Source organism: Pelodiscus sinensis, chromosome 12 (genome assembly GCF_052426305.1).
Source record: "Pelodiscus sinensis isolate ZL-2025 chromosome 12, ASM5242630v1, whole genome shotgun sequence".
Lineage (NCBI taxonomy): Eukaryota > Metazoa > Chordata > Testudines > Trionychidae > Pelodiscus > Pelodiscus sinensis.
In genome coordinates, this window is record NC_143063.1 from 30,979,717 (window position 1) to 31,001,665 (window position 21,949).

General features: G+C 42.5%; 1 protein-coding gene across 3 annotated transcripts in view; it reads left to right on the forward strand.

Annotated features, from left to right (window-relative positions):
- LSM14A (LSM14A mRNA processing body assembly factor) overlaps positions 1-21,949 on the forward strand; it is a 40,812-nt gene that overhangs the window by 7,053 nt on the left and 11,810 nt on the right. The window contains exons 2-7 of one of the 3 annotated variants that reach the window (XM_006130562.5): positions 11,081-11,244; positions 13,480-13,612; positions 16,153-16,275; positions 19,977-20,153; positions 20,496-20,561; positions 21,194-21,373. In XM_006130562.5, the coding sequence (XP_006130624.1) occupies positions 11,081-11,244; positions 13,480-13,612; positions 16,153-16,275; positions 19,977-20,153; positions 20,496-20,561; positions 21,194-21,373 (843 nt within the window). The remainder of the gene's footprint in view (positions 1-11,080; positions 11,245-13,479; positions 13,613-16,152; positions 16,276-19,976; positions 20,154-20,495; positions 20,562-21,193; positions 21,374-21,949) is intronic. The other 2 variants (XM_006130563.5, XM_075940087.2) reach the window with 2 other exon arrangements.

Consider the following 21,949-nt stretch of genomic DNA (forward strand, 5'->3'; position numbering starts at 1 on the left):
AGCTTGCATTGTAGAACGCTTTATGCATCAGCAAGAGTACACATGGACAGTTAAGGTGTACCAGTATGTCGCATGCTAGTGCACCATGTAGCCAAATCCACCATAGTTCCATATTAAGTAAATGTTGTCTTCTGCATGGAGTGTTAGTTTTTCATGTTTGTGTTTTACTATCACCAAAAAGACCACTGTGAATTAGGGATGTTAGATGTCATTTAATTTAATAATCATGTAACCTCACAAAATCTTACCCTTTACATGATTATCTGATGGCCCCTGGAGGTGAGGCTGGCAGCCAGTGTGCTTCTAGCCACACTCTTGGGGAGCACCCTGCCATCCCAGGGAGCGACTCCCTGCATACATCAGAGGCAGCAGCATGAGGAGAGAAGGGAGGATGCATGTAACTGCACATTAACCATGTAAACGGTTACACTTTGACATCACTACTCCATACACTCTGAGTGGGGTACCTGAGAACACTTATTTTCTATTTTGTAAAATCTGGGACAATGATTTTTATGAACCTTATGTATCTTGTGAACTTTGAAACTGATAGTTTTCATATATCAAGCTTGACCAAAGAGATACCGTGCCTTCCTTTTAAACCCGTGTGATGTGAACTTGATTTCAAACATTAGCTTTAATTAAACCAATATGAGTTCATTTCACTATTTTAGTAGCTAACTTAATGTGTCTATATAGAATAAAGTGAATTGGTTACTTTTTCTCCTCATAGATTGTATTATAGGTACAGGTCGAAACCTCAGTGGTCCGAGATACTCTGGTCCAGCAACATCTGTAGTACTTGTTCCTGGATCAGAGTGCCTCAGCACCAGATGTTGCCAGTGGCTGGCAGCTTTCAAAGGGCCATTGGGCTGGGGGCAGGGAGTCTCACTGGCTGGAGTGCAGAGCCCCGGAGCTCCCCCAGCTGGGGGGCACGGAGTGAGGTGGCAGCCAGAGAGAAACCAAGCTGTTTAGGGGTGCAGAGCCCTGCTGACAGCTATGAGAAGAATCCCACCAGCAGGCTGGGGGCAGCACACTGGCCAGGCTGTGACCAGAAGGGAAGCCACAGAGGGCTGACCTCCCCTTGTCCAGCACACTCTGTTTAGGATCGCTCAGGACCGAAGGGATGTCCAACCTGTAGTATCGTAGATCTCTTTGACCATGTGTTCTTGATATAGCTGCCAGATGTTCAATTAGCTGTATTTGCAAATCATACTTTGACAGCTACAGAGGTGTGTATTGCATAAGACAAGTCAGCCTTATTCTGATAAAATCAAGATAATCTTGAGCTGCGTTAGAGACACTTTTTATGCAGTTCAAAATGTTCACATTCTTAACTATTAGAGTTGAAGTCAAGTGACACTGACTCTCGGTTTTAACCATTGTTCACTATTCATTTTTTTATTTGTAGAAATGACAGAAAAGCCCCCTATTAGAAAGGAAACTAAGATATTTAAAAAAAAAAATAAACGCAATGCAACATAATGAAATCAAGTTGTAAAAATACAGATCTGCACTGTTTTTTTCACAAACAGTTTGGTTTGGTTGCATAAAAACTTGATAATCTTGTAAAGACAAGAACATCATACAATCCTCACTTCGTGGCAGCAAATAGTGAATGTTTTATTTCTGTGTGCACCAATTTTTTTGCTGCATGCTCCTTTACCCTCAGATTCATGTTTCATGCATGTTCTCTGCCATGTGGCTCAGGAGAGAGTACTGCTACATAAGCAACACTGGGTAAAGCAGAAGGCAGGATGCATTCAAGAGGTGGGGATGAACAGACATCCTTGGTTCTCTCCCCTATACTTTGTGGACATTCCTATCAAGAGAGGGTGCAAGGTGCCTAGACATCACTACCTCTAATCTGCTTCCGAGCCCAGCAAGACCGTGTGCAGCTTCTGAAAGGTTCTGTCTCCTATGTTCTGCTTTCTGACTCCCTCTTCCTTCCACCAGATCTTACGCCCTTGTAATGCACAGGTTCCTTAAGGCGGTTTTCCTGATCTGAACTTGACCAAAGCCTTCCACATAAGCTTGGCAAAATTTCCGGTTTGGTGATGGGAGTATTGCCTTAATGACATTGCCAAGCAGTCAGAGATGGCCTGCCAAGATGCAGCTGACTTGAAAGTGCCTCATCTTGGTGTTGTTTGTTCTCTCCTCTCCTCCTCCTCACTCTCCCCCCCCCACCCCCCCATTCCCACTCAGTAATCTCCCTGTGTATCTCAAATTAAAAAAGCATAGAGGGGCAAAAAAGTGCCATCATGACTAAAAACATAGTAAAAAGTGAGAGCCAAAAAGGCATCCTTCAAAAATTTAAGTTAAATGCTATTGTGGAAAATGAAAAGGAGAATAAACTCTGGCAAGTGACATTTTAAAATGTAATTAGGGCGGCCAAAAATACTAGGCTACCCAAAGACTCAAAGCAACTTCAAAAATTGGAAATTACGTCAGAAGCAGGAATCCTGTTAAACAACCATTGGGGAATACTGCATGATCAAGATACTAAAGGAGAGCTCAGGGAAAGGAGTCTGTTGCAGAGAAACTGAGTTCTTTGCATGAATCTTTATGGCTGAGGATGAGAGTGAGATTTCTAAACCGGAGCCATTTTCTTTAAAGTGACACATCTGAGGCACTGTCCCAGATTGAAGTATCATTAAAGGAGATTCCAGAACAAATTGATAAACAGCAATAGGTCACTAGGACCAGGTGTTCATTGAAAAGTTTTGAAGGAACTTGGATGTGAAATTGAACTACTAACTGTGCTATGTAATCTATTGTTTGTCTGCTTTTCTACCAGATGTTGTGGGAACAAGATAATGTGAGGCTAATTTTTTTTTTAAAAAAGACTACAGAGGCAGTCCTGGCAAGTACAGGCTGGTAATCCTAACTTCAGTACTAGGTAATCTAGTTGAAACCATGAAGAACAGAATTATTGGACACACAGGAACACTATTTGTTGGGGAAGAATAACATGGTTTTTGTAAGGGAAATTCTCAGTAATCTGCTAGAATTCTTTGAAGGGTTCAACAAGCATGTGCACATGGGTAAGCCAATGTATATAGTGTACTTACATTTTCAGAAAGCCTTAGATTTTCATAACTTTCACCAAAGGCTCATAAACTGTCATGGGATAAAATCAGCAGTCCTCATAGATCAGTAACGGGTTAAAAGATCTGAAACCAAGGGTAGGAATAAATGATCCTCTCTCCATTCTATAAATAGTGTTGTCACAGGTCTGTACTGAGACCAGTATTGTTTAACACATTCATAAATTATCTGGAAAAAGGGGTAAAAAGTATTGGCAAAAATTGCAGTTGATACACAGTTACTCGATATAGTTAAGTCCAAAGTAGACAGAAGAATTACAAAGAGGGTTTTCAAAATTGGGTGTCGGGGGCAAGTGAATGACAGACTTAAAATTCAGTGTTGATAAATGCAAAGTAATGCACGTTAGATAACAATCCAGTCTACCCATCATTAACGATGGGATCAAAGATAGCTGTTAACATGAGATCTTGAAGTCATCATGGATAGTTCTCTGAAAACAGCCACTCAATTTGCAGTGGCAGTCAGTGATTCTTAACATTGTTAGCTTTTTTAAGAAAGGGATAAACCAGATAGAAAATATCATATTGCCTCTATAGAAATCCTTAGTATGCCCACATCTTTTACACTGTGTGCAGTGTGACTGTCCCATCTCAAAAAAGATGTATTAGAAACAGCACAGAGAAATTGTTCGGGGTGTGTAACAGCTTTCATGTGATGGGAAATTAATAAGATTGGGACTGCAGTTTGGAAAAGAGGATGTAATAGAGGTCTATAAAATCATGACTGGTGTGAAGAAAGTGAATAAAGAAGTGCTATTTCTCCTTCTCATAATACAAGAACTTAGTGGTCATCAAATGAAATTAATCATCAGCAGGCTTAAGACTAACAAAACGAAGTATTTCTTCATGCAATGTATGGTCAATCTGTGGAACTCTTTCCTGGATGATGTGAAGGCCAGGACTACAATAGTTTAAAAAAAAAAAAAAAAAAAACAAGGTAAGTTTATGAAGGATAGGTCCATCAATAGCTATTAGGCAGGGTGGACAGGAATGTAAAGCCATTCTCTTGAGCAGGGCTCGTCGAACCGCAGTGAGCCCTGCTCGCCAGCTGCGCTGTCCAGCGATCTACGCATGCGCAGATCGTCTGTGCATGCACAGATCACCCGAACCCGGCTCTTCCGGGTTGCAATCTACGGGTGAGTAGATTGCATTATTTGTCAAGCCCTGCTCTTGAGTGTCTTTAGCTTCTGGCAGACAGAAGCTGGGAATAGGTGGCAGGGGATGGATCACTTAATGGTTACATGTTCTATACTTTCCCTCTGAAACAAATGGCATTGGCCATTGTTGGAAGACAGGATATTGGGTGAGAAGGACAATTGGTCTGATCTAGTATGGCTGTTACTATATTTTTAGCGATTAAGTAGGTTTTATAAATGGATCATGTGATCATTTATATTTTAAAACAAATGCACTAAATTTACCATGTATTATATAGTCAAGCTTAAATTGGGTTTAAAACTACATATCTATTCTTTAACAGCAAAGAAATACTCTCTCCTGTACTCCAAAATACTTCTGTATTTCTGCCATTTTGCCATCTGGTGGTTCTTGGTTGCTGGATGGTGATTATATCCAACTGACATTGGGGTAGGGACTTAAGTGATTATTTGTAGCCAAGGATAAGAGAGATGCCCTCTTCTCTTCAGCTATCACTGCTGTCATAGTTAATCTTAGCTGGAGCCATAATTTCCTTATACAGTAAACTTCTGATAATCCAGAACCTTTAGGACCCAGGGGGTGCCGGATTATCAGATATGCCAGACTATCGGAAGGGGGGGGGGCTATGAGGGGTCTGGAGTGGGGTGGGAGGGGATTCCACCCCAGACTCCTCATAGCCCCCCCCCCCCTTCTGATAGTCCGGCTCTTCCCCAGGTGTCCCTAATTCAGCCGCTACTGGTCAGTTTCAGCAGCAGCTGAATCGGGGATGCCTGCAGCAGAGCAGCTGGGGTGCTTCTGGGTTGGTCCCGCAGCCCTGAGGGGCAGCACTACGGGACCAACCCGGCAGCACCCCAGCTGCTTTGCTCCCGGCTTCCCCGATTCAGCTGCTGGTCAGTTTCAGCAGCGTCTGAATGTGGGAAGCCTGACCAGCTGCCCCAGCACTTCCGGGTTCCTGATGGTGCCGGACCATCAGGAGTGCTGGAGCATTGGATGCCGGACTAATGGAGTGTTGTTGTATTTGTGCCAGCAACACAAAAAGCACTTGAATACCAAACACAGATTGCACAGTTAATATCACTGTTTAAAAATGTCTGCGGAGTAGCTAGATTATAATCATACTATAAGAAATAATTCTTTTCAATTCTGGATTGCATATCAGGTCTTTAGTCTTGTATCTTAATTATTTTTTTTTAACTTGAGGCAGTCTGTGCTCTTTTAATTATCCTGTCAGCCTCTCACCAAAAATACCCTGCATAGTTATCCATTGATGCAGGTGTGTGGATGCTGGTTTGGGGTTAACCTGAGACTAGCTAACGATAGAAGGAATAGGATTTAGTGAAGTCTTGGTTATGCAGAGAATGGATCAAAGCTTGAATTTGTACTTGGGCTATTGTCTCAGTTTTGACGTTAACTTTTGCATGTTTGTCATTCCCCATGTTTTTCTCTGCATAAATTGATTTAACTCTATGGCCCCAGTATCCAAATGTAGTTTACCACAGCACTCATCAAGTAGGGAAGTACTAGGAGTCTTGTGCTACAGAGAGGAATGGGAGTCTGAGGAACTGACGCTTACTTTTCCAAGGTCAGAAAGAAAGTCTTTGATACAATAGAGAGTTCAAAGTTCCAGGATAGGATACTAATCCTCACTCATCTATTCTCTCTCTGTGATCTGCTCCACTCCCTCTCTCTTATGTGCCTTCCCTGCCACAATTTATGCCTGCATTGTGGCTTCTGCATGTTTCCCCAGCAGAAACAGGCTGAGGCTTTACCATTCTCACCTGATGGTGAGATGGGAGCAAAGGAATTATTCTCCCCTGCATCTTGACTTCGGCGTGCCCCCAATGGACTTCAGAAAATGCAGAGGCTAAGGGCCTGGAGTACAAGACAGTCAAGTGACTGAAAGTAATCCCTGCTTACTACAATTATTGATGCTTGAATAAGTATTTTCTCCCTCACAACCCAACTTATTTTGTTTTTGTTCAGTTAAATCATAATCTTTATTCACAAGTTTACCATGAAAATGCTGGTCACGAGTTGAGAGTTAAGACTTCTGCAAGGATGATCTGTGAGAATGAATTTTTGATACTACATTGATTAGTAGTTCCTATTAATTTTACTATCGAAGTTAGTTACAAATATTGAAAAGCAAACACTTTCTGTAGTGTGGAAATCCTATCTGCAAAATAGAGCTACCTGACATCCAGCAATTTTAGGAAATGAGATACTGAAGGAACATTGCAACTTGCACAGGAAACAAACTTTTACAGACATCTCTCTATTTTTAGGGCATAGAGTTTGCCAGCTCCTACTCTAGGATTCATGTACTCATTTTACACATGAGGAAGGCCTAGAGAACGAAGATGAACTAAGGATTTTTTTGTTTCATTTGTGGGCTTTTTTTTTAAACTAACTTAGCAAAAGGTAGATGATAGGGAAGTGGAACTGTGTACATGGTTACTTGCAGGTTCCCAGTTTGCTTGGGGATCCTGCTTAAAAACCAGCTCCCGTTGCACCTGTTCCCTTCCCCCACCCCCGCTGCTGCCTCAGAGGGGAGAAGATGAGCTGCTGTGTGCTGGAGGCAACTTAAAAGCTGGCTCTCCCTGCATACCAGCTCCCTGTTGCATGTAACTACTGAAATTTTCAGCAGTTACATTTTTTTTTCTTGAATTCATTTTAACATCCCTAGTAGATGACTCAAATGTGTCATTAATTAAATTTCCACTTTTGAAGTGGAATGGAATATTGTTTGATCTTTTGATCTTCAGTGCTGTCATAATTGTTGAAATTTATCCATATTAATAGGGATGTTAGTATCAGCTGATTAATCAAGTAGTTGATGGAATGTGACTAATGATTCAATTCTGTTTCAGGCCTTTCACTAGTTCCTCAACTTCAGTGTTATTTAAGAGCAGTGTGATGCCTAGAAATGGACAGGATCAGTTAGTTGTTGACTGATACAAAAACTGAGACGAATTTAAACTTGATACCAGCTGCAGTCTTTTTTACTCTTGGAGGAATTCTGTGCCAAAATATGAAATTCTGCAAATGTCTGTATTTGTCAAAATAACACTAGTCGCACCATTTTCAGTTTTGGTAATTTATTTCAAAATAACTGTGAGCAACTATGTCTGTAATAGTAAAGATGGTGACCCCCTTCGCCCCATCTCTGCATGGCAAGCAGGAACAGCCCAGGAGCAGCTCCAAGGCAGAGGGCAGGAGCTGCCAGTGGGCAGATGTGCAACTTACAGGGAACTTAGGTGTTAACCATTTTTTAAAATAAAACTTCTAGGAATTTCATAACAGTGAACCTTATTTCAGGTCCATGCAAATTTGGGTGGAACAAATAATTTAGTAAATATACTAAAAAGCATAGGTTCTGGAGTGGCATGGTTTTGCTTTTACAACTTACTAGAATTATTTTACTTTCCAAGAAGACCTATCTGAGATGCCTCCTGGGCCTAGATATACAGGGAGAGATTGGATGGAGAAAGAATTGTGGTGGTGGTGCTTATGCATGGTGAATCTAGGGACCCAATAGGAAGCTGAATGATAATGCAGTAATTGCTTGTAAAATGTTTAGACTTCAGTTAGGTATGTAAAATCTAATCTTTACACTAACATTACAGTGATACCAAATGTGTTGTTGTTGCGCAAAACATAACATTTATGAAGACAGTGCTGACCTAACGAATTCATGTACAGGCAGTCCCCGACTTACGCGGATCCGACTTATGTCGGATCCGCACTTACGAACGGAGCTTTCTCGCCCCGGAAGTCGGGGCGAGAAAGCCCCGTTCGTAAGCTGCTCCGGTGCCCCTGGTCTGCTGGAGACCGTCTCCAGCAGACCAGGGGCACCGGGCGGGTTCCCGCGCTTCTGAGGCTTTGCCAGGGCAAAGCCTCAGAAGCGCGGGAACCGCTGCTGCTGCCACTTGGGTGCCGGTGCCTGTGGTCTGCTGGGGACCGTCCCCAGCAGACCACAGGCACCGGGACCCAAGCGGCAGCAGCGGGCGGGTTCCTGCGCTTCTGAGGCTTTGCCAGAGCAAAGCCTCAGAAGCGCGGGAACCCCCGCTGCTGCCGCATGAGACCCGGTGCCTGTGGTCTGCTGGGGACGGTCCCCAGCAGACCACAGGCACCGGGTCTCATGCGGCAGCAGCGGGGGTTCCCGCGCTTCTGAGGCTTTGCTCTGGCAAAGCCTCAGAAGCGCAGGAACCCGCCCGCTGCTGCCGCTTGGGTCCCGGTGCCTGTGGTCTGCTGGGGACGGTCCCCAGCAGACCACAGGCACCCTGACTGAAGCCGCAGCCGCGGGGGGTCCCGCGCCTCAGAGGCTTTGCCAGAGCAAAGCCTCAGAGGCGCGGCACCCCGCTGCCGCTGCGGCTCTGCTCCCCGTGTCCCTGGTCTGCTGGGGAGAGGGGGCGCAGCTAGTGTGCTCCCCCCCCCCCCAGCAGACCAGGCTTTTGTTTTGGACTCTGGGGCAGAGCAGCTGGGGCGCTGCTGGGTTGGTCCTGCAGCGCCCGTGGGCACTACTGGACCAACCCGGCAGCACCCCAGCTGCTCTGCCCCAGGTCCTGATTCAGCCGCTGCTGGTCAGTTTCAGCAGCGGCTGAATCAGGACGTCTGGGGCAGAGCAGATGGGGTGCTGCTGGGTTGGTCCAGTAGCACCCCAGCTGCTCTGCCCCAGGCGTCCCCAAGTCAGCTTCTGCTGAAACTGACCAGCGCTGACTACAGGAAGCCCCAGGCAGAGTTGCTCTGCCCCTGGCTTCCTGGAATCAGCTGCTGATCCGTTTCAGCAGCAGCTGACTTGGGGCCTGGGGTTCTTAAGTTGATTCTGTATGTAAGTCAGAACTGGCCAGTTCCGACTTACATACAGATTCAACTTAAGAACAAACCTACAGTCCCTATCTTGTACGTAACCCGGGGACTGCCTGTATAGTCTAATCTAAATTTAAATTAGTATGAGTTTAGAGTCAGTTCCTTCATGTACAAGGCAAATAATGTGTTGCATCTCTTCTAGATGCTTACTTTTCATCTCCTTTTTACAGAGCTTTGAGTAAGAGGGCATAATTTAATTTGCTATTCTCTTAATCAATAATCAACATATGTCATGGCCAGAATGTAAATCAGGTCTCTGAGAACAGGACCATTTCCCTAGGATGTCTTGTCCAGTTGTCTGTCTTTATAAAAATATTAGTGGTATTTACTTTCAAGAAATGGTCAGTCTGACTCGTCTATTTTTCAGCATGTTTTTTCCTTTTTCTAAAATTTTAAAAGGAACCTTTGTAGTTATATTTGTCATGAACCTAGTTTTGTCAGTCTAAGAGTGTATCACTTGTGGCTTTTCTCTGAACATTTTTGTAGCTAATGCCAGATTGAATAACGCGTTACAGGCAGTCCCCGGGTTAATTACAAGATAGGGACTGTAGGTTTGTTCTTAAGTTGAATCTGTATGTGAGTCGGAACTGGTGTCCAGATTCAGCCGCTGCTGAAACTGATCGGTTTCAACAGCGGCTGAATCTGGATGCCAGTTCTGACTTACATACAGATTCAACTTAAGAACCCCAGGTGTCCCCAAGTCAGCTGCTGCTGAAACTGATCAGCGGCTGATTCCAGGAAGCCGGGGGCAGAGCAACTCTGCCTCGGGCTTCCTGTAGTCAGCCGCTGGTCAGTTTCAGCAGCTGCTGACTTGGGGACGCCTGGGGCAGAGCAGCTGGGGTGCTGACGGGTTGGTCCAGTAGCGCTGAGGAGCGGCGCTGCGGACCAACCCAGCAGCGCCCCAGCTGCTCTACCCCAGGCGTCGTGGGCAGAAAAGCCTGGTCTGCTGGGGGAGAGGGGGCACTAGCTGCGCCGTCCCTTTCCCTCCTCCCCAGTAGACCAGGGAGATGGGGAGCAAAGCCTCGGAGGCCGCCCGCAGCAGGATAGCCGCGGCGCGCCTGGGCTGTCCCGCTGCGGGCGTCCTCCGAGGCTTTGCTCCCTGTCTCCCTGGTCTGACCAGCAGAACAAGGAGACGGGGAGCAGCTTTTCTCGCCCCGGAGATCGCGGGCGGCGGGACTGCGGCTCATCTGGGCTTCCCGCCGCTCCCGTCCTCCAGGGCGAGAAAAGCCCCGTTCGTAACTGCGGATCCGACATAAGTCGGATGCACGTAACTCGGGGACTGCCTGTATTCAGTTAACAAATGATAAAAATGGCCTGGCTCTAAGTGGAACATGGCAAAGATATTTTGTGTTCTGACTAATGTGGGATATTTTGCAGGGCATAAACAATTTGATTCTTGTATTATTTGTAAGGAGTTGTGGTGTGTTGGCAACAAACAATGTCCCCTAGTGAATATTAAATACTACTTTCTTTGTTTTAGGGGTGTAATTTCTATAGGGAGGTGAAACTTAGGCTACATCTTCACTACAAAAAAATCAGAATAATATGCAAATTGCAAACAGCAATTTGCATGTGTGTGTTCCGCTTTTCTTTCTAAAGGCTTTTACGACATTTGGCCCTTCTACACAGGGCCAAATGTTGGGGGGGGGACCTCTTTCAGAACATCCCTTTTTCCTCGTAAAACAGTGTTTACAGGGATGCTGAAAAAAAGCATCTGCTTTTCCGAATTTTTTTTTGAAAAGCAGATGCATTCCCTGGATATACCTCTGGTATCCCAGAAGAGCTCTGTAGTAGGTGTACCCTTTGTGAAACAGGGTGTATCCTTTGTAAAACAAATTTTCCCTTTTCCCTGGTCAGAATGGGTGTAAAAATCTCATAAAATTGTGGTTTCTGAAATGCACATAAAACTCTTATTCTCTTGACATGCTCACCCTTCTCTCTTGCAGTACGTTCCTTTGGTACAGAAGATAGGCCCACGGATCGGCCTATACCACCTCGTGATGAAGTCTTTGAGTATATTATATTCCGTGGCAGTGATATTAAAGACCTTACTGTTTGTGAGCCACCAAAGCCACAGTGTTCTCTGCCCCAGGATCCTGCTATTGTACAGGTAAAGTTTAGATTTATTTGTTGCAATCTACAATTTAGCTTCCCTAAATATGTTGCAGACTAAAATGTTCATACTACCTTGTGTTGTGAACCACATAATATCAAAATCTGGGCATTCTAAAATTGTAGAATTGTTCTTTTGGAGCCAGACTTTCTTTCAGTGATTGTGGCAATTAATGCTCCACTCCTCTCCAGACACACAGTCTTACAGTCTCCATTAGGGATGTTAGATAGTGATTGATTGAATAGTCGTGTAATTGCATCAATTTTTTGTGGTTATATAACTCTTTGATAGTCCCCAGGGGTAGGTCGGCAGTTGGGGGTTCCCGGGGAGTCCCCTGCCATCCCACACTGCTGCCTCTATCAGAAACAGCAGCGTGGAATGGCAGGTGAAAGCCGGTCTGAAGGGGAGCCAATTTAAAAATCAGCTCCCCATGCAGACTGGCTCCCACCTGTCGCCCCACACTGTTGCCTCTGATACAGGACAGCAGTATGGGGTAGCAGCAGCCCTTTCCACAGGGGGCCACAGTTCCCTGCAGACAGGAGCTGCCCTGGCATCCCACGAGCAGTCTGTCTGTTGCAAGCCTGGGCCCGCAGCAGACAGGGGATGCTGCTGCAGAGCAGCTTCTATCGGTTGTTCTTCCTACTCTCTCTCTCTCTCCCTCCCTTCCACGCCCCTCGCCCCCGGCTGCCTGTATGGGAGATAGCAACGGGGGAGGGCAGATCCACCGAGGCAGCATGTGAGAAGAGCCAGCTTAAAAGTTGGCTCCCCACTTGTATCTGCTCTCACCTGTCCCCCATCCCTGCTGCCTCTTACAGAGGCGCAAGCAGCTTGCGTGAGCCGATATGCACAGGGAGCTGGCTTGAAAGCCAGCTTCTCGCATGTAACCAGCTCCCAACTGCCCCTTTCACCCTTCATGCTGCTGCCTCTCTATCAGATGTGGCAGCACTGGAGAGGGGGGACAGGTGGCTCTGAGGATCTGGTGCTTTTGGGGAGTCAGCTTAAAAGCTGGCTCCCCATGAGCACCAGCTGCTGTCTCCCCTTCTCCTCCCCTGCTGTCTCTGATACAGAGGTAGCAAGGGGATGGGGGGAGTGCATGTAGTTAAAAAGATGGTTAATTGTATTCATCTGCATGTTGACATCCCTAGTCTCCCTTGGTGTCACAAATCTCTCCTAACATGCTATGCTGTGCGTACATCCTTTGCCTTAATAGTTGTTGGGATGTTCTAGAATAGCCATTCTGATAGTAATGGGTGGGGAATTCAGAGTGGGCAATTAAATTTGGTTAATTGTCCTTGTGTTGAATGGAACATTGTTAATTTTCACATACGAGCCCAGAAGCAACAGTTCTCCGATAAAGACCTTGCTAAATATCATAGGTAATAAACACATTTAGCAGAGCACTGAACTGACATGAGCACTTCTGCAAGATTTCAAAAGCTAAGAGTGCAGTATTGTAAATGTTGGACGCCTTTAAAAACATTAGTGTGTTTTTAAAGTGCATTTTGGGTATCTTCTTTCTAGTTTCTTAGCTTTAAGGTACATCTGCATTGCAATAAGACCCTGGCATAGGTACATCTAGACTGGGTTAGTTAATATAGGCTCACCCTTATTAAATAGCATTGTAGGCAGTTAGGGCTCAGCTGGAGCCCTAGTCCAAATGCATACACTGCAATTTTGTAGTCCCACAGTATAAGCTGAGTCAACTGACTAGGTTCTGAGACTGTGCCATGAGTTAGTTATTGCAGTGTAAGAGACACACACACACCCCCACCCCACGGATATACAAGTCACACTTTCAAAGTTTTTGTAACCTTGAGAATTATTTTTAAGGAAAGCTGAGATTCTTTTGTAATGAAACGAGTCCAGAAATTAAGGCTTTAAGAAAATATGGAATGTTTTGAATTCTGTGATTGAAATAGCACCCCAAATTGTATGCATGTTTGCAAAAATTTTGCCTTTGTGCTTATTTGGATAATTCCAATGTGGAATAATCCAAATACTTAAGTATTTTGAGGTTTTCTTTACTGTTTCCCATATTTGTCAATGTGAAATATATATATATTAAACAATGTGTATTCCTTTTATAAGTAGTAAGGTTTCGTATTTTTATAAATTAATATACAGCATGGTTGTTCAGTGGTGAGCAATTTAGTCCCCTTTACATTTTCTCTGTGTCTTGCTTTTCAGAAGAGTATTGTATTCTCTAAATTCTATCAATATGATTTTCTTCAGTCTTCACTAGGATCATCTTCTACTTCTTCATTCCAATCTGTGGGGTCCTATGGTCCTTTTGGCAGGATGCCAGCATACAGTCAGTTTAGTCCAAGTCCATTAGTGGGGCAGCAGTTTGGCGCTGTTGGAGTTGGTATGTTAACTTTTAAATATTTTGTATTTTCCTGTAAAATTAAAATGCAGAAAATATATAGAAGTAACTAGTGCATAATGTTTTATCCTTTGCCAAACCCATATATGTGATTTAAGTATCACTCGGACCCTTTAGCTAACCTTTTCAGTTGAGATATTGGAGCTACTGGTTGATCTTCTCTAGTGTGGCACTATCAGTACCTGACGGGTTCTGAACCCAAGAATTTTCAGGACCATGGGAGGTCAATATTGCCTAGCAGCATTACCAGTACTTCCACTGCTTATTAGGCTATTAGAGGATTTTTAGGAGTAAATTAGAGCTAAATAGCAGCACAGATTGAGAGCTAGGACTGGCAATTATAAACAAACTTTATGGGACCATAGGAAACTTGTCCACACCCATAAAAAGTGGACATCTGACTGACTAAAAGAATTCTGGATGATGGATGGTTCTGCACCAGAGAGGTTCAACTTGTAGTATTTCACCACTCTGAGATAAATTCCTTCCCCACCAATGTCCTCTAGTAAGAGTAGGGAAACTATAGATAATATTTCTAATGCCCTCTCTACGTATGAACATAGACTTTAGGGAAGCATTCCTTCTATTCCTGATTCATACATTGCAAACAAGTAAAAATGACACAAGCACAATTTTTTAAAATCCTTTGCAGTTCATCTTGAAAAGTTGAGTACTTGGTCTCAATGGATCCTAAAATCTGCATATGTAGCAAGCAAGCCCTTGTGTATGCTGGGATTTTAGCCGCCAGTGTAGTTGTGCTGCTGTAGATTCAATATATAGGACTAACTGTGATGTGCAGTGGTGACCCAGAAGGTCTGTGTACAACAGAAGCATAATTTAACATAACTTGCATATTTACAATTTTTCATCTACAAATTTTGATTTGGATTACTGAAAGAAACTAAAATTAAGAGGCAACCGTGTTAATGATCCAGAATGTGTTTTGTGGATGATGTCTTGCTGTATTGGGGTTTGAGCAAACTGATGTGTATCTTAGGGATGCTAATGTGTAGATGACTACATGATTAACTGATAAACCTAGGCTTATTGGTTAATCTTGTTGACTACATGTAATCTCCCCCCTTGCTGCCTGTGATACATAGGGTGGCAGGTGGGAGTCAGTTTGTGCAGGAAGCTGGTTTTTAAACCAGCTTTCCTCCCGGACCAGCTCCTGCCTGCCACCCCACATTGCTGTTTCTGTATTTGAGGCAGCAGCGCGGAGTGACGGGGCTTCCCAGTAATGGGACCGGAGCACAATGGCTGCCGGCCGTGACCCCAGGGACAATTTAATAGATGTGTAACTGCTGAAAACGTAATTGAATAGTCATGCAACCACATACATGCTATCTAACATCTAGTATATCTTTCTTAGTGGGATAGGAAAATATACTTTTGGTTGCCCTCAGTGTGAAAACTGGTTTACTGAAAACTAAGTGGGATAGGGCATGGGGGTGCATCTTTCTCTTAGGTTTTCTTATTACCCCTTCACTGCACATGCTTTAAAAAATCATTTTAGGGCTTTTTACAATCAGACTTGCTAGTTAACACCCATTCTACACGTTTTTATGTGTGTTGAAAAAGCACCCATATGAAATGTACAGTAGGACTCTGGTCATGGTTCTGTGTCTCACGTAGTTGATATCCGTACATTTCACAATCTCCTAAAGAGGTTTGTTCCAGTACAGTTTACCATCAGACATAAAGGTTTAGGTGGTAAATTTAACTCTTTAGTTGCACCTTTGCAGCATCTTTGCAACCTCATTGCTTTGCATAGGTTTTAAAAGATGCATCTGTTACAATTTAGTTTGTTCTTTTTACATTAAAGAAAATTAACTCCAGATTTCTCCCTTAGTTACTTTTACTCCATGGGACCAATAAGAGTAAAAAAAGATAAGTTGATAATTTTAACGTACCCTTTCACTTTTGCAAATGGGACTACTGACATTTGTATGAATTTGAGTATTTTAATCTGTAATGTCTCAAGGTAAAATTGTGCTTCGACTTTTCTTGAAGTCACTTATAGAATGACCATTTATAGATTGGGAGACTGTTGGAGAATGTTAACTTCTGGGAACACAGGGTCTGTCATTAGTAGAACTTGGGAGTTTTGACTATTGGTGAGAGAAATATTAAGTTACAACTTACTTCGTTATCTGCCAAGCTTCTGTCACTGTTGCTTACTGTCCTAGTATCACAATTCTATGTCAGTAGGATTACTTAGCTTTTTAGAACTTGCTGCAAGGTCATCTCCTCATGATGAGATTTCATTGCAATTTGTTACTAAATCATCATTTTGTTAGTTCTCCAAAGCTGTGTAGATTTGGTCAGGCATGAAGTCATGTAATTACCAGTTGAAGAGATTTTTTTTAAAGTGTATGTTGTCTATTTCAGTATTTTAGAATGATTAAGAAAGCACTGACAACTAATTGACTAGTCCTACTAAAAGTTACATGATATACCCACATAGTAGAATCATTGAAACCGAATTTTAAATCTTTACAGCTCTCTTATTTTCTTCAAAGCAGGAGGTTCCTTGACATCTTTTGGAACAGAAACTTCAGCTAGTGCTAGCTTATCTCAAAGCAGTGCAGTTGGTTCGGCCTTTACAACAGATGCGAGATCGCTAAAAACACAGCTATCTCAAGGTAAGATAATCTTGAGTGCCTAATTGATGATTCTTACTCCCCTTAGGAGTTATTGACATTAGCCCCAGTTAAAATGGAATTAATGAAATTGTAATTGTTCATTAATCATGACAGCTAGAATATGTTCATAAGTGTCCTTAACTAAAATCAGCAAGAAAAGGGTGTTGTCTTTGTTCCTTAGCTTGTTGTATTCCATGTAGTTATGTTGTACTTATAGCACTGGTCACCTCTCAGAGATTTTTCTTCAACAAAAACAAGTTTAAACTGCTTAGTTCAAATTGTTAAAATAAACACTGAATATAGCTAACGTCAGATTTCATAGTTATTATTAGAGTAGTCCCTGATTAATTTCATAAATATCATGATAAACATAAGTTCTCTGATACATATGAGTTTTACATATGAGGTACAGGCAGTCCCCGGGTTACGTACAAGATAGGGACTGTAGGTTTGTTCTTAAGTTGAATCTGTATGTGAGTCGGAACTGGCGTCAGCCGCTGCTGAAACTGATCAGTTTCAACCGCGGCTGAATCTGGATGCCAGTTCTGACTTAAGAAACCCAGGCGTCCCCAAGTCAGCTACTGCTGAAACTGATCAGCGGCTTATTCCAGGAAGCCTTATTCGAGGAGTGGCGCTACTGGAGCAACCCAGCAGCACCCCAGCTGCTCTGCCCCAGGGTCCTGATTCAGCTGCTGCTGAAACTGACCAGCAGCGGCTGAATCAGGATGCTTGGGGCCAGAGCAGCTGGGGTGCTGCCGGGTTGGTCCGGAGCGGTGCTGCAGGACCAACACGGCAATCCCCAGCTGCTCTACCCCAGGGATAGGCAAGAAAAGCCTGGTCTGCTGGGGGGTGGGGGAGCACTAGCTGCACCCTCCCACCCCCAGCAGACCAGGGGGACAGAAGCATTTTCTTGGTATCCTTGGAGTATTAGGCCTATTGTTAGTATCATTACCACATTCCAAAGATAGAATCATAGAAATGTAGGATTGGGAAGGATTTCAATTGGTTATCTAGTCCAGTTGGTCCCCTACATTCAAAGCAAGACTACATAATATTAACTAAATCATTTCTGATGGTGTTTGTTTAATATGTTGTTAAAAACTTCCAATGATAGAGATTCCATACCCTTAGGCGGTTTTGTTCAAATACTTAGTTACCCTGACTAGACACTTTTGTAATGTCTAACCTAAACCACCCTTGCTGCAGTTTAAGCCCAATACTACTTGTCCTGGTCTTAATGCAAATAATTTTTCACCATTTTTCCCGGAACAACCTTTTACATACTTGAAAACTGGTATGCCCACGCCTCCATTCTTCTCTTCTCCAGACTAAAACTCAGTTCTTTTAATCTTTCCTCATAGGTCATGGGTTGGTTGTGTGGTGTTTGGTGTGGTTTTTTTTAAAGACCTTTAATCATGTTTGTTGCTCTCTGGACTTTGTCCAGTTTGCCCGCATCTTTCTTGAAATGTGCCATCCAGAACATAATACTCCATCTTAGGCTTATAAGTATGGAGTAAAGTGGAAGAATTTTATCTCATGTCTCTTACAACATCTGCTTTGTGGGGATTAAGCCATTGAATCCAACAATAACCTACATTGCCTGGCCAAATCCTTCTGGCATACTAAGGGCTTGTCTACACTGGCACATTTTGTCATCAAAAACTGCCTTTTGAAGACAAAACAGTGAGAGCATTTAGACTGCAATGCAACTTTTGGTCAGGAAAAACACCCAGTTTTAGTCTCACACAACTTCCAGCCCTGTGAGACTTTTGTCTTCTCCCTCCCCTCCCTTTATTGTTGACAAAAATCCAATGTGGACTCTGCTGTTTTTGTCCAGAGAACTGGCTTCCACCAGTATCCCTCAATGCTTGTCCTGCTGGCTGTGCTGAGTGTTTTGTGATCTATGGTGCCCTGCAGGCATGTGCCCCTCCTCTTTCAAAGCTTCAAAGTATCTGACAGCTCAGTTAGCTGCTCTGTTTGGGGGGGAAAAAAAGCAAATCATTGGAATGCCTCTGTTCTGGGAACACAGGAACACAATGGCAGGGAGGCTGCTGCTGTAGGGAGAAGGCTGGAATTGACTGCTGTGCTGCTTTGACATTCCTCAACACAGAGAACTCACAAAGCTACAAGGGAATCCTAAAAAGCACAGAGATCAGCTCTGCCTTCCTGCAACACTGCACTGTGGGGTGCTAGCAGTCTGGCCATAAAGTCAGTGGGAGGAAGAGAAACGGGTGTGACCAGTTTTCGCTTTTGGTGACCTTTACATTTTGACAGCAATTTTGTTGCCAAACCTTCTCAATGTAGGTATTAAGGATGTGACTGGGTTACCTATTAAAAAGTTAACCAGTAAGCATCACCTGTTAATGGGTAAGAGTTAATCAGTATCCTGAGAGCAGCTCCCTGCCTGCAGCCCAGCCACAGGGTTGCTCTAGCACCACTGGCTCCCAGCCTGTGCAGGGGCCGCACTAGCCCAGAACTGTGTTTAACCAATTAAACAGGATTTTATATCCCTAGTAGATATAGCCTTAAAAAGAAAAAGTTGTATCCTTTATTAATGGTGGTACTGCAGTGAGGATGAGAAGAAACTAAATAGTCTTTTTTTAACATTGGTCTTCATTTTGTTTCCCTTAGGTCCTACTTCATAGTAGAGCTTAAAGTAGTATATAGAACTATGTAATCTTGCAGCTTGTAAAAACTTTTTTCTGCCTGGTAAGGGTTTAAACTAACATTGTGGTCCAAGACTAACAGATCCTTCTTTACAGGATATGTAATAGAATCGGTTACCAAAGTTGTGTTATTAAATATAAATAATTCTGCAATAACTGGAAAAGTACATTGAACATTCAGACTTAACTATTAAAGTAGTGTGGGTCTTTTATATGGATATATTTAAACTTGTGTAGGCTTGGGTTGAAGGTTTTACCTGCCTAAACCTTCCAGTTTGGCATTAGCAGGACTTTTGGCACCTGTTTTGGAATGCTTGATTGTTGATTCAGATCCTAGGCCTAGGCTCATTTTTAAAAAGTGAGTCGGGGGATGCAAAGGATTAATTCTCTGTTTAATCTCTTGTAATCTAAATCACACGTGATTTTTTTTTCTTTTTCTAGCAGAATTTGTCATACCACATATGCAATTTTGCAGTTTCTGTTGAGGAGATGCCTAGGGCTGCAGTAGCAGATGTGGTACAAATCGTGACTTAAGTGCATAAATAGAAGAACTCAATGAAGAAGCTTACAAAGTTTGTCTATCTGCATTATAGTTGGAATTAGCTATTGCTGTTCATTAATTGGTAGGACATTCAGTCCGCACTACACTAAATTCTATAGCTAGATTCAGCAATGCTATTGGGGACAGTTACCTTCTATTCAGTCTTCCCAGAAATGACAAGGGAAGAGTATTTGTAGTGCTTCCGACCACTCAAACATCAAAAAATTCCATTCCATAGCTGGACACTCAAGGCTGGCTTGGTAGGAATTAATTGCCCTACCCATTTTTTTTCTTTTTAGACTAGGGGAAGGGGAATTGCTATATGTCTCTTCAGTCTGGATTAGTGGATCTGAGGGTGCAGAAATATTTATTTCCTCTTTGGACACAGCTATCTTGACTGGTAAGGCAGATAACCTTCAGTCTGGATTGGTTGACTAAAGAGTAACAAATAAAATTTGTAGATAAGAAAATATCTCCTGGTTACATTTTTGTAGGTCGTTCAAGTCCTCAGATAGACCATTTGAGAAAAAGCCCAACCATGGAACAAGCAGTACAAACAGCTTCATCCCATTTACCTGCTCCAGCACCTGTTGGGAGGAGGAGTCCAGTACCAACCAGACCTTTGACATCTGGTAGCCAAAAATCTTTAGAGAATCAGGAGCACAGACGAGGTAGAACTTAAGAAATTTTATTTTTATTTGTCTTCTGCTTTCTCCTTTGTATGATCTATGGATTCCTTTTTAAGGAGGTTTTTAGCAAAATACTGCATAATGGTAGTTGATGTGCCAACAGAGATCTGAAATCTTAGCTTTTACTCAGTGAATTACAGTAACTCTAGCTTGTTTAATTTCTCTTAATTTAAGAAACCTATTTCCATCAGTAAGATGGATAAATTTCTATAACATTTAGAATAGCTTTATCACCTGTCTGATTTTGAAATTCTACACAACATAGCGTTGTATAGGAGAATGATAAAAAGATATGACTTGCTCATTTACATTTTCCTATTTTAGCTGAAGCACACAAGGTTTCAAGATCCGAAAATGAGCAATTCAGAAATGAAAACAAGCGACAAATTGGTAAATTAAAGTTGTTTTGAGAAAAACCTTACTATTGTTTTATGAGATGCTATTAATGCCTTAAAATTAACTAAATTGAAAATACTACAAAAATCATAACTACTCCCTTTATATTTTAGAAAAGTGACAGGAAACTTTTCTCTAATAAACTTTTATGGATTATAACAACTGTGCAAATTTGAGCTGCAGTTATAGAGCAGGGAAGTTGTCATTTCGTGTAGATGGCAACAGTTAGTGCTCAAATGGGATACCATGAGCAAAAATCATGCATAAAGGAGACACATTTGCCTGAAGGCAATGCATTAAATAGCGATTTGAATATTGTTGTAAAAGCAACCCTCATTCATTGTAGAAGTTGTCAAAAAATTAAATGTTATAAACATATTAACATTCAAAACATTTCTTTTTATGGAGTCTTTCCTCACTTGAATAGTTGTGTAAACAAGATAATTAAACATCCTCATGGAATGCTTAACTTCTCTTCTACTGTAGTATAAAGGTGAATTTAAGATATTACTCACGAGAGATGTAGGAAGTTGATGCATGAGGTACAGACTTGTCACACAGGGCATACAGACTTGTCACACAGGGCATGCTTAGTTTGAATATCTTCAAATCCTGAATTCTCGCAGCTCCAGGTGGACCTTCAGCACGAAGAAGCCGTGGGGGTCACCGTGGCGGCAGAGGACGATTTGGTATTAGGCGGGACGGCCCAATGAAATTTGAGAAGGACTTTGACTTTGAAAGTGCAAATGCACAATTTAACAAGGACGAAATTGATAGAGAATTTCATAATAAACTTAAATTAAAAGGTAATTCATTTCTGTTTTCAATGTCAATGTGGGAAAATAAGAAATAGGTGGCATGACTTAATAAAGCAAAGATTGTTTGGGGAAAATTTCTTTATAGTCCATATCATAGAAAACCGTTGCTTTCTAGAAATTGATGGAAAATAGGTACCATGTCAAAAACTCAACAGGTTTATTTCCAAACATATTAATGGCTTGAAAGACTTCTAAACTATTTGGTTCAGTATTTTAGGCTGGGGTTTTAAAAGAATTCTGAAGTTTAAAATACACAACGTTGTGCTGCTTAACTATAGCAGGTATATTTTCTAGAAATGTTTGAGCAGCCTTTCCCAATAGGAAAAAGCGGTAAATATTTGAGTTCTGGATGAGGGGGAATTAATGGATTATGCTCCCAAGTCTAGAATTTTTTTTAATGTATTTCACTTCATTTAACTCAGTAATCCACTAGATATCAAAACGAAAATTTGGGGCAAAATTTTTCACTGCAGAGTTCATGGTCTTTTTTTCCTCTGCTAGTGTATTTTGTTCTTCACCTTTCTCCTCCTAGAGGAGTAGGTTTTCTTTGAGTGACTGCGCATG